The 13,007-nt window shown below is 48.2% G+C and overlaps 1 protein-coding gene across 1 annotated transcript in view; it reads right to left on the bottom strand.

Annotated features, from left to right (window-relative positions):
- Positions 1 to 275: 275 nt before the first annotated feature.
- The window catches only part of NR5A1 (nuclear receptor subfamily 5 group A member 1), a 56,539-nt gene continuing 43,807 nt past the window's right edge, over positions 276 to 13,007 (bottom strand). Inside the window, exon 7 of the mRNA XM_054007627.1 lies at positions 276 to 1,251. Within this exon, the coding sequence (XP_053863602.1) occupies positions 1,004 to 1,251 (248 nt within the window). The 3' untranslated portion in view covers positions 276 to 1,003. The remainder of the gene's footprint in view (positions 1,252 to 13,007) is intronic.

The following is a 13,007-nucleotide window of genomic DNA, read 5'->3' as shown; positions in this document are numbered from 1 at the left end:
GGCTGTGCTGTAATACTGACCTCAGAGGACAAGGAGATTCCCCAGTCAGAACGTGACCAACACTCTGCTAAGGCCCCCGACGCTGGTCAAGCAGGCCTATTGCTGCAACTACGCACTGGCTGTGGTGACACAGTGATCCTATCTCAAGCACTGTCTCCTGACCCAAAATGGGACTCTAACAGCTTTTCTGGGCTCTGGGGCACAAAACCCCAGGCTCCCCTGGGACACAGGGCAGGAGCAATATGGTGATATGATCATTTCTCCTCCCTGGATCTAATGGCTGGATTCAGGAATATGTAGATGGTTGCATTTTCCCCAGTACCATGTCCCAGTCTATGTCCATTCCAGGGGTCTCTAGCATCTCCATTCTGCAAACTATCCCACAAGGCAGTCTCCCTGGCCAACCCCTGCAGCCCCATTTCTAGCTCCACAAAGTGTTTCACCCCCAGGGAGGTGGCGACAACCACAGAGCATCATCTGGAGAACCCCTGGCCTGTCGGAAGGGTAAAACCAGCAAGGTACCTTTTTACCTCTCTCTCCCCCCTTTGCAAGTGGGGTCCTGAGATGTTTGTGGGCAGAAGGTGAGGGGGAAGGGTTAGGGCAGACAGCTGCTGAGGAAAAATAAGTCAAAATGAACATAAATAAGAGAAAAGCCATTTCTAAGGTTTAATCCTCCACACCCTGGAATTTGTGTTAAGCCAAATCGATGCTATGTAGAAAGGGAAAGCCAAATGTAGGACAGGCAATGCTCCCAGAAGGGCAGTCCACACAGAATGGAACATATTCATCTTAGCGCTGTTAAACCATAGTTACTGTATATTAAAATAAATCATCTGAAACTTTCCAATAGTACTGGTTAAATATAATCACCGGGCGAGGCGGCGATGGACAGCAGTGCTGCTAGGCCAGCCCCCCCAGCTTCCTTCTGCCTCTCTTGCACGCTCCCAGCAGGGAACATCTCTGAGAAGCTCCGTTACGAGTCTCTTGTCGGGACGAGCCGCACTCAAGTCCGCTTGGCGTGCAGCATTTCAATGAGCAGGTTGTTGCAAGGCACCTCCCCGCTCAGGTGCTTGTGGTAGAGGTACTCCTCGGCCTGCATGCTGAGGGAGCGGATCTCAGCCAGCCGCAGCAGGAGCTGACGGAACTTGTCCGCGGCGTGAGGGTAGTGGCAGATGGTGTACTCCAACAGAGCTGCATTGGCTTTCTCCTGAGCATCCTTCGCCAGGCTGTGGTTTTCCAAATATTTCACATCTGCAACAGGAAAACAAAAGGCAGCGTCTCGTGAAATGGCACAAAGCGCAGCCCTGTGTCACATTTACATCAGCACACATTATGGACCCACAATGCACCTAGACATTGGTCTCTAAGAACTCTGCATTCCATTCCCAGGGTGGCTGCATGCATTACAGTGGAGATGCCCACACCTTGTGCTCTTTCCTATTACTGTTGTTTTTCTGATGCTCAAGTAAAAGTGATTAAGTCTACAAGAACGTGGCTGCTCTTTGTATATGGAAAAGCACAGCATTAAGGGGCAACAGGATCCTGGGAGGAGACAGGAAAGACTAAAGAACAGCCACGCTTCCACCCTTCTGCTTCCACCTGTATCACCACCACTGCAATGGTAGGGCACTGACTGTGAGATACGCCCTCCTCTGATCCCTGCTGGGGGCGCTAAAGAAAGAGTCAATCCATCCAGTATGTCACAGGGAGGGAGGGAGGAAATCCCGACGACCCCCGCCCCATTCAGCAATGAATTTAATGCTGAGCATGTGAGCCCGTTCTTACGTGTGTGAGTGCTCGACTGAGAGGCCATTGCTGTCCAAACAATCCTTGAAGCTGATTGAATCTACTAGCACTTTTGAGACAGAGAATTCCAAACACTGATCTCCCAGCAAGTGGGAAATAAAGCCCTGCTCCATTGCCAAGTTCCCATCAAATCCTGAAGGTACTGGGGGGGGGGGGGAGAAGTTTTGGGGAGAGTTTCTTGTGGACCATCCCACAGGACCTAGTAAGGTGGTGAAGCATGTCGGCCACACACGGGAAAAGAGCTGGGCCGACATGCTTCACCACCTTACTAGGTCCTGTGGGATGGTCCTGGGCAGCAAATGTTCACCAAAGAGTTTTCTCTAAGAAAAAGTGTGAAAAAAACTTGTTATGCTTTTTCACCTGTTCTTTGACCAGCTTGACTCATGAGTGCATTAGGAAGTGGCTTGGAACTTGAGGAAAGAGGGTGTTTGTGAGAGGGAAGCGCTTTGGGCTGGCAGGAGGGAACTAGCAAGGCCACACAGGACCAGCCTTGGGATGGGTTTTGGTGTTCACTTAGCCCCCGAGAGAAACGAGAGTCTGCAGCAAGGGGCTGAGGGCACCAAACCATGAAAGTGGGCAAGTCATCGCAGGGCTATCCAGCCGAGTACAAAGCACTGGGAAGAGGAGCAACCGGAGGTGAAAACATTCAGCTTCACAGGAGGGTCAGTGTGTGTGTGTGTGGGGGGGGGTGTTCTGAGATCCACAGAAGGGGGTGGGAGAGAGAGAAGTTGCATATCTAGAAAATGGAATTGTTCTTATACTGTATAAGGGGTGGGAAAAAGCTACTCAGGAAACCTGCCACTTTTATAAAAAAGAGGAGCAGAGGACAGACGAAGTAGAGGACCTTATGGACCTTTTCATCCCTCATTCGGATGTGCAGAACCATGGAGAATACTGCAGAGCCAGCGGGGTACAGCCAGAATCCAGGCAGCTAAACAGCTGCCAGTTCAGGACGTTTGCAGATTCTAGAGCCGATGAATTTTTAATGGCTGCTGCGGCCACTTCCATCTCACACCGTCAAAGAAAATCTTATAGGCCTTTGGCCTTAGAGCTCATCCATTTCTGAATGTCTATGAAAAGACTGGCTTAATTCCCTGCTAAACCTGGGGTTTTCAATGTGGCAACAGAGCTCAGCAAACATAGTAACCCTGAGCCTTTATGCCTCGCAAGTGTCTAAACAATTCTCCGGTAACACTGTTGTTGCCTGGAACTGGCCTTACTGAAATGCAAGGCAGAAAGCTCTCCGGTGCGGAGCCACCACCTAGCTACTGAGAGACACAGCTCCTAGCACATTGAGCCACATGAACATCCACAGATTATCCTTATAATCTACAAACCTTGCTGTGGGTTTTAAATCAATAAGACCAGGATGCTGCCCTGGTAAAAGATCATGATAAAAAAAATCACTTAAAAGCATTTTCTTCTGTTTGTGAGCGAAGAAAACACAAACACACCCCCTGGCTTTAGTCTGTCCCTCCACAAAGAAAGCCCTAATGGGGCTCATGCCTGATGGTAATCTTATTTTCCATATCGAGCCACTCTTCCGTCAGGTATTTCCCAGCAGCCATCGAGGCCCATCTCACTTCCATGATCTGTAGCTCTGCTATCTTGGACTGTCCCCTCATAAGCCAAGCAAGGTTGATCCTGCTCACGGGTAGGAGGAACCTCTCCCTCCAGGACTATGCTGAGCCCGTGCTCCAGTGGGATTGTTCTGGTGGAGGTACCACCTTTCAGGTGAGATAGACCCAGAGCCTGGCCACCAATCAGTATGAAGTGGCAATTTGACAAAAATCAGAGTGAGTTATCCAAATGTCAGCACTTAATTGTATTCTAGTCAGAGCCCAAGGGAGGGTTTGGCTTCATTGAGCTAATCTAGATTTGCAGTTCATTTCTCTTGTTCGCTCGCTCTTACACCAAGGCCACGTCTACACTAGCGAGCTTACAGTGGCACGGCTGTACCGATGCAGCTGCACCGTTGTAAGATTGCTCGTGTAGCCACCCTATGCCGATGGGAGAGAGCTCTTCCGTCGACATCATAAAACCACCTCCACAAGCAGCGGTAGCTATGCTGGAGGGAGAAGCTCTCTCACTGACAGCGCTGGGCACACCACCACTTTTTTTCCCCACACCCCCTGAGCGACAGAAGTTTTGCCAACATAAGTGGTAGCGTAGACATAGCCTTAGGCCTTGGCTACACTTACCAGGTAGTTCGAGGGCTGGAAATCGAAGTTCTGGGTTCGACTTATCGCGTCTAGTCTGGACGCGATAAGTCGAACCCGGAAGTGCTCGCCGTCGACTGCGGTACTCCAGCTCGGCGAGAGGAGTACGCGAAGTCGACGGGGGAGCCTGCCTGCCGCGTCTGAACCGAGGTAAGTTCGAACTAAAGTACTTCGAACTTCAGCTACATTATTCACATAGCTGAAGTTGCGTACCTTAGTTCGAATTGGGGGGGGTAGTGTAGACCAAGCCTTAGTCTTTCTGGCCAGTCCAGGCCTGCCCTTTAAGGAGTTTTACTACAACTCTTCCCAGTGGGTAGCAGGATGCTTTTCCGGCACTTGAAAATACAAAAGACTTGAGTTTTCCATTGTTGTTCAGCTAATTCATTTCATTTTTTAAATCTAACACGTAGAAACCTGGGTGATGTGTGGATTTAACAAAGGCTTTGGTAAAATGGCTCTATACATACTCCATGTTATTAGGCTACTACAGAAGTACACAATGATCATAGCTTAGAGCCCACTTACGTGAGAGCCTGCTATAAACATCCTCCCTGAAAACATTTGGGCCAATGGAGTTAACAGGATTGCCTGTACTTGGTGGAGCTGCGGCAACAATTACCATGATGTCTGATAGCAAATCTGTTCCGTCTACCTGCAGGTAGCCAGTGGAGAGAGGGGGCCCCTTTAGGTTCAAGTTCAGAGGAGAGACGTCAGCTCAAACATCTCGAAGCTGAATATTGTGAAGAGTCAGAATTGGGTCCAGATTTGGAGCATGGCAGTTTGGATTGTTTGGGCCCAGAGGTTTCCTTCTACCTGTTATAGACACTATTAGATCTTAGTCTAATAAAGACTCAGCAGTTCCCTGGAAATGCCTTCACGAGAGACTGCCCCAAAGGTCTGTAATACAAAGGAATCTGTAACGGAAATTGCCCAGGGAAAGGACTGAGCAAGAATACACAGTGACTTACTGGGAAAAGATTAGGGTGCAAATTCCACCTGGGGTAATTCTATTGACTGCAGTAGGGTTCTACACCAAGACTGAATTTGGCTTTAGAGCTGCAGAAACGTGGAATGGGTTAATGTTCTACCCAAATGGATTAAAGACTTTTAAAAATATATTATTCAGATGAGAAGCAGTGATGGCAAAGGAAGTCTCTTGGTATGTGGGGGGAGAAACACAATCAACAAGTATGTGGTTCTGAGATGGATGAGCTACTGAACTTCTTCCTGGAATCTGTCTCCAACAAGCAAAATAAAACAAAGTCTGGAATAGACAATGGAGACGGGATGATAAGAGGCAGGTCATAGAGTACTTGGAAAAGTTAAATATATACAGATCAGCAGGCCAGTAGGATAAGCACCCCAAGGCTTTTGGAGAATGAACTCAGTCATTGGATACCATTACTGGAAGTGATGGAGAATCAGGCTTAGCAAACCAATAGTACTACTTGTGTAAATGTCTATTTGAGTGAAGGGTTACAGGACTGGCCCCTCCATGATGGAAAGGAATGCAGCAGATACAATGTAGCTAGACTGTAGCAATCACTTGATACAGAGTCTCACACATTATTACTGCACAAATGTTTCCAGCTGGTTTTGATATGAGCAGTTACATGGAATGAAAACTGGCTGAAGGGCCCTAACAAAGAGCAGTGACACAATCAGCTCTGCCTCGCAATGGCTGCAGGGCCCGCTGCCCTTTCAGAATGTTTTAATTTTACTAAATACCTCTACATGGTCTGGAAAGGGAAATCGGAATCAGCACATAACTGAAATTTGGCCCCAGTTCATCAAAGCAGCCAAGCCTGTGCTTAAGTGCCATTAGGCTTCAAGGTAAGCAGGTGTTTAAGTGCTTTGTTGAACTGGGGCCTAAATTGAAAAGAGTTGCAACCTTTTTCGGTAAATATCTATCATGAAGGCCTATCAAGCTGTGGAGCAGTCTTACAAGGGAAGTGGCGGAAGCCCCATTGCTCAAGTCAGATGAATAAAGCCCACAAGAATATGCCAGAGGGAACAATCCTGAACTGGCAGAGGGCTGGACAAGGCGATGATCTAATGGGCCCTTCCCATCTCACTGTTGCTTTGTACTGTGTGGCATAGTCACAAAGTATCTCAGCTTCTGTAGAACACACACTTTATCAGATCAGAATTCCCTTTCCCCTCCTGTGGCACATTTGTTCTTAACGCGCCTGTCTCTGTTATATTAGAGCATGTTGTTATGAAATCTCTTTATCTGCATAAGGTTATTGTGAGTGTCATTTAAAAAAAAAGAAGTTATATTGATAAATGTCAAATCTATACCCTGAGTTGGCTCAACAATAGCTAGTTCTACTTGATGAACTCACCTGGTTCTCAGAAAGACCCTATTCACTGGTTAATTGAATATTTGAATAATCTTTTCATTCCTGCAATGAATAAAGAATGTTGTCCAAATAACATTGACTCACTTCATTTAGAGACACTGCAGCAGTTGCAAAGACTCTGTCCTGTGACAAAGCAGCCCATCACACATACAGATATGCCTGGGATTATTTCTATGCCCTCAAGTGTTCTTCCTATTCACAGCTCCTTTTGTTTGGGAGAAGCTGCTGATAAATTGCAAACGCTTAAGGGAATGTGGGCTATAAAAGCCTCTCTTACTCCCCTCCCCACGAGGAGCTACTTCATGAATATAAGTCATGAAATCGAATGATAGGTCAATCCATTAAGGCTCTATTAAGCCCTTCTGTAGAACAAAGCTAACCTGTGCTGTCCTCATAAATATTGCTATTTTGAGAAGCCCTAATTTTAATTAAACCTCTTTACCTGCTCAGGAGAGAAATCTATTTAGAACTCAAATGGCAGCCTCTTGTGTCTGTGGCATTGGCTTTGATTGTGCTGTGGCAGAGTGGTAAATGTGGAAATTCTCTTGTTAAAGGCAATTACATCCTACACGTAATATGCAATCCTGTTCTCTACAGCTGAGCCTGCGAAGGGCAAATTATACACACAAAATGATGGGGTCTAAATTAGCTGTTACCACTCAAGAAAGAGATCTTGGAGTCATTGTGGATAGTTCTCTGAAAACATCAGCTCAATGTGCAGCGGCAGTCAAAAAAGCGAACAGAATGTTGGGAATCACTAGGAAAGGGACAGATAATAAACAAGAAAATATCATAATGCCACTGTATAAATCCATGGTACGCCCACACCTTCAATACTGTGGGCAGTTCTGACCACCCCATCTCAAAAGAGATATATTAGAATTGGAAAAGGTACAGAGAAGGGCAACAAAAATTATTAGGGGTATGGAACAGCGTCCATATGAGAAGAGATTAAAAAGAGTGGGACTGTTCACTTCAGAAAAGAGACGACTAAGGGGGGATATGATAGAAGGCTATAAACTCATGAATGGTGTGGAGAAAGTGAATAGGGAAGTGTTGTTTACCCCTTCCCATAACACAAGAACTAGGGGTTACCCAATGGCATGAATAGGCAGCAGGTTTAAAAAAGACAAAAGGAAGCACTTCTTCACACAATGCACAGTGAACCTGTGGAACTTGTTGCCAGGGATGTTGTGAAGGCCAAAACTATAGGTTCAAAAAAGAATGGGAGAAGTTCCTTGAGGATAGATCCATCAATGGCTATTAGCAAGGATGGTCAGGAACCTATCCCCATGCTCTGATGTCCCTAGACCTCTGACTGCCAGAAGCTAAAACTGGACAACAAGGGATAGATCACTTAATAATTGCCCAGTTTTGTTCATGCCCTCTGAAGCAACTGGAACTGGCCACTGTCAGAGACAGGATACTGGGTTGGATGGACCATTGGTCTGACCCAGTATGGCCATTTTTATGTTCTTACTGCTCTAAGTGAACTTTGCATTATGGAAAGAAACAGTTGGATTTGGGGCAAAAGGAGACATAGGAAATACAGCGTATTGTTGCACAGTCTTCCTAGAAAGCCACAGAGAAAGAAAAAAAGAAGACGAATGTAATATACTTAGCACTATGTACAGCAATACAGGTATGTTCACGTCACTTCTGGGAAGGCATCTTTACTGTTTGCGCTAAGCATGCATTGGAGACACAGCCACCCTGAAGCTGGGGCAATCACCCTCAGAGCCACCACTGACATTTCATCCACAGGAAAGGCAATGGGAGTTCAACAGAAATGCCCATGCGGGAAAGGAATAAGCCAAGCTGAGACTGCTGTTTCAGTGCCTCCCAGGTCCCAACCAAGGAGCAGTGGCACCAGTCTGGGAATGTTTCCTCTGAGGAGCCTGACATGGATTGGTTTGTTCACACTGGTTTGGGCTGGCAAAGCCCCCCACCCTAATAAAACACTGCAACATTCTCCAGTAATGGCCTCCAGCCCTGCAAGGTACTGCAACCCTCCTACAATGTGCGAGGATGCTACTATAGGATTTCTATTATGGGCACAGCTGGTGTGGAGAGCAGGACTCCGGGATACTCCACTGCAACATCTGCTCCCACCAAGGGAGGGGGAAAGGGGCTAGGGTCTCCCCCAAACTCCCATCCCTCCTTAGATCGGCTCTGCCATCCCAAGCCACCAGCCCTTTTATTTTCCAATCTGGGTTCTGTTTGTGTCACAGCCTTATCACTGTTTAAACAGCAGATTATCATATTTAATTTTCTTGTACTTTAAAACAGCTTTTTCAAAAGGAAACAACTGACATGGAAGGTTATAGACGTGGTCTCTGGTGCCGGGAGCGGCTCCTTCTCATCAACTTTGGGCTAAGCCTCGATCACACACATCCACTCTGAAGGCAGGGAAGCCGCCTCATTCCTGGACCCCACTGCAGGCTCAGGGACTGAATACATGTCTGATCACCAGCATTTCCCAAGCACAGAGATGGGAGATACAGAAATCAGTATAAATCAGTCAGGTTTGAATAGGGGTGGCCTGCTGAGCAACCCAGTTAAACAAGATATATCATAGAGCACATCTGTTAAAAAATAATCCTATCTAATACCTAATTGCTATTAGAGTTCATAAACCCCCACATACCAGGCCAGAATTTAGGAGTGGTACAAATTAGCCCTACTTATATCATGCTAATGTAACTGTTTACTCTGCTCACTGATCTCTAAAGTTGCTTTTCTCCTGCCAGAGCTATTAGAACAAATTTTGCCATCAGCTACATCCATGCCAACTCCCCACCTGTGGCATTGCACAGGGCAAAATTAAGCCCATGGTCTCTGAATGCAGATGAAACGTGGCTTTGTGAAATAGTGTGGATCATACTCTATCACTTCTCTCTCAGAGCAGAATTGGCTGATGGGAAGAGTGAATAGACCTTTTAAATAAGCACAGGTAGAGTCCCTAACAACTGGATCAGACCTCAGCCATTGTGCACCATAAAGCTGCACACTGGATACTTTGCAGACATGGGAATTTGCTGGTATTAAATTCACAGCTGGAGAAATTCTTATGGTATTAAGCCCTGAATGTGCGAGGAGCATAACCAAGTACTCTTGGGCAACAGCAAAACATGGACTCTAAAAGCTCTGGCTGTGATTTCCAAAAGGGCCTGAGAGACAGTTAGGAAACAGCATTGGTGGTGGGAGCCTAACTCCACAATAGACCAATGCAGCATGCAACAGTGTCATGATAATTAAAGGTGTACACTGCACATCTTCTGCCATGAGACATTCCAATATTGCCAAGCCTAAGTGCACAAAAATCATGACTGGGCCCCCAAAGTCATGAGATTAGCTTCAAAATCATGATTATTTAAAAAATAATAATAAATGTGGGGTTCTTCTTATTTACTTTCTAGCTTTAGAGCTTTTAAGGTGCACACAAGTCAGGATTTCAAGCTCCTCTCCACAACTCTGAGGGCTAGAAGCTGAGATGCTCACATAATCAATCACTTGACTCCCTGAGCTGGAGTTTTAAGAAAATACCAGATAGTGTGAGACTTGTGATAAAAACAGGAGAGTTGGCAACGCTGGTTCTATGCATTAAATGTGCACAGAATATACCCCTTGGACTGTATCTACCTCTTGATTTGTTCCCGGAGCAAAAAGCATGTAAATATTTTCATTCAATGGAGAATATTTGTGCTCATTAAAGCTCACAAAGTGCTGAGAAGTTAGTGATCCATTTGGCAATGAGGGAATCCAAGGTGTGACCCATTTCTAAGAGCAATAACCTCACAGCATTTGAGCTCATTGCCTTTGTAATAGAAGGCACACAACTTTACTACACCACACAGCTTGTTATTCTCCCCTCCCACCCGTGACTCCTCACAGGGAAGTGGGCAGGAGAGACTGGCTCAGTTTGCCGAAGTGAGCAGGGTCTCAATTTTGGGCTGACAATCTGGGACACCGCAAATGGGCCTGATTCTCAGGAAGTGCTGAGCACTTGCCCTCTGAAAAACGGAGGCACCTTCAAAGGATCCTGTCTGGGCCCCACCCCTCAGAATCACGCATCTTTTGAAAATTTAGGCCCATCGTTTTTTTTAAATCTCTCTCTAAAGGCCCTGGCACACCTTTGGGGGCTGTACAATGAACAACAACGAGACCCGTGTTTCTAGGGCGAGAGGGAACGTGATCTACTGGGCTGAGGTGAGATCTGAGCGCTCTGCAGCCAACGGTGAGCCTGAGAAAGTCACTTCCTCCGTCCGTAGCACGGGGGTAAGGATACGTACCGGCCTTCCCGCAGGCCGGGGGAGAATGGAAGGTGTTACTCGGAGCTCAGGAATGTTGGCAAAGTACTTGGAGATCCTTTGGCTAGGGTGCAAAGTGCTAAACTAGCCAGAGGAGACATCCCTTACTATCCGCACCTACCCATGGAACACAGTGACAATTACACGCAGGCAAACAATCAGCCAGTGGGCCACAGTCAGACAAAGCCGGCTCAACCCCCAGCAAGTGCAGCACCCGCCTTTGCAAACCGGACTTCATTTCCTTGGGGCTTTTGTTTGTCAGCAAGCAGGACAGGAAGGGCAGGGAGGAGAGAGGGAAGTGGGCGAGAAGGAGACCACAGGGATGGAGGGTGTGGGGGTAAGGCCAGGGGAGGAGGGAAAGGTGCTGAGGAGATGACTCAAACCCACAGGGATGACACTGGCTCTGACAGAGCTACATGGAAGCTTGGCAGTGCCCATGGCACTTCACCCAGGCAGGGCCTCCAGGCCAGGGTGGGCACACTGGGGGGACGCTTGCCCTGCGGATGTCCAGGCTGTACCTGTTCGGTGGCTAAATAGAGGCTGTCAGTCCCCAGAGCCGCCCACCCACCCCCTCACCGCCATGTGCGCGTGCCAGGGGGACGAGGCAGCCCAGGCGGGCGCTCTGCCTGGCGACGGGACGATAGCAAGGTGAGCATTAGACGCCTGCAGGGTCAGTAGCAGCCTGCACCTGCAGCAGGCTCTGTTCCTGTAGCTGCGTGTTGCTATGGTAACTGCGGCAAGGGGTGGGGCTTTCGAGAGGGGAGGGAAGGCCAATGTACAAGCCAAAGGGGCTGGCAAAGGCTGTGGCAAGGCCCCCAGAAACGTGCCGGGCCCTGCAGGAGGGCCAGCTCTCCCAGCCCTACCCCTCGCAGCCAGTGGCGGCTGGCGATATTGTGTCTAGGTGAGAAGTAAATATGTGAATCAGCCTGAGTTACTTTTACCACAGACTCCGAGACGGTGGCTATATCATGAGAAATTTGCGCTTCCCTGCCCTGCATTCCTCTGACGCAAATCCAGCCAGATAGAGCCAGTCCCTACGCGAGGCTCTGTCAACACGGCTGTTTTGTAAAGGCCCTATCAGCCACTTTGTTTCACTGCCCAAAACAGGCCCTATTATATGCCTGCACTGGCCCTTGCATGCTGACCAAGGTGGGATCTCACCCACCACTTGCCTCTCGGCAGGATCACTGTTTTCTGGGGTTCAGGGGGAGAAAAGGTTGTTCTGGGAAATGATCTGATGAAAATAAAAATATTTTTGCTTTAAAAAATTCTGTGTGGAGCTGCAAGCCAAGGGAGGTGGAGGGATGTCAGTATATTATCTGGTCATCTAGACTGCTAAGCTTTCTGTTACGTGGCTGCACAGCGCCTCCCATGATGGGGCTCTGAGCCTCGACAGGCACAATTGAAATACTATTGTCTAATGCTCCCCCTGTTCACCCCAGTGCTCTCTGCAGGGCTCACCTCAGGGACTGTATTCACACCAGATGCCACATTAAAAATAACTAACTGTAGCTGCAGCATGGCCCTGTGTAATTCACTCAGCAACTTTGCTGTACATGGACCCATCTTGCAAACATTTCTGCTTGTGAATATTCTTTACTCCTGTGAATAGCCCCACGGAAATCTATGGGATTGCGTCCATGAGTAAAGTTACTCTCGTGCCTAAGTGTTGGCAGGATGAGGTCCCCGACCGGGAGGAAGAGCTGTGAATAACGTCAGTCTGCAAAGCCACCTCTCATTGTCCTCACTCAGTTCTCTCCCTTAGAGCTCACCTATGCTGCGCTGCCAGCGGGTGCATGGGGCCTGCTGCTTGTCACACAGCTCAGACCCAGTGGACTGTCACTGGGTGCCTGCCTTCACCTCTACGCTGCAGCCACCCGCTGTCTTTCATTTTATACTGCAAGGGCCAGCTTTGTATTACTTGCCTGTATACAGCTCCTAGCCTGATGGAGCCCTGAGCCCTGACTAGGGGTGTCTAGACACTACCGCAACACAAATAAATACCCAACATAATGAGGAGGGATGCCAGGTGCTGAGAGGGGCACCGAGCACTGGCCAGAGACAGTCCCGGATCCCTAATACGCTCACACTACAGCCCCCGAGCCTGTGGAATGTCTTGCTGCTGCAGCTATCTAACAGCTGCGTTCAGCCCAGGCTGTGCATGGCCACTCCTCCCCCGGGGAGTGATGCCCAGCGACAGCACTAGCCCCTGGGAAACACCAACGTGGGATGAGCCTCTGGGAACTGGCGATGCTGCAAACAGCCCCCAGGCCTCAGGCAGAGGTGCTGCCTCCCCGAGAGAGACTCTG

The sequence above is a fragment of the Malaclemys terrapin genome, chromosome 17 (assembly GCF_027887155.1).
Source record: "Malaclemys terrapin pileata isolate rMalTer1 chromosome 17, rMalTer1.hap1, whole genome shotgun sequence".
Taxonomy (NCBI): domain Eukaryota; kingdom Metazoa; phylum Chordata; order Testudines; family Emydidae; genus Malaclemys; species Malaclemys terrapin.
This window is presented reverse-complemented; position numbering and strand designations above follow the sequence as displayed.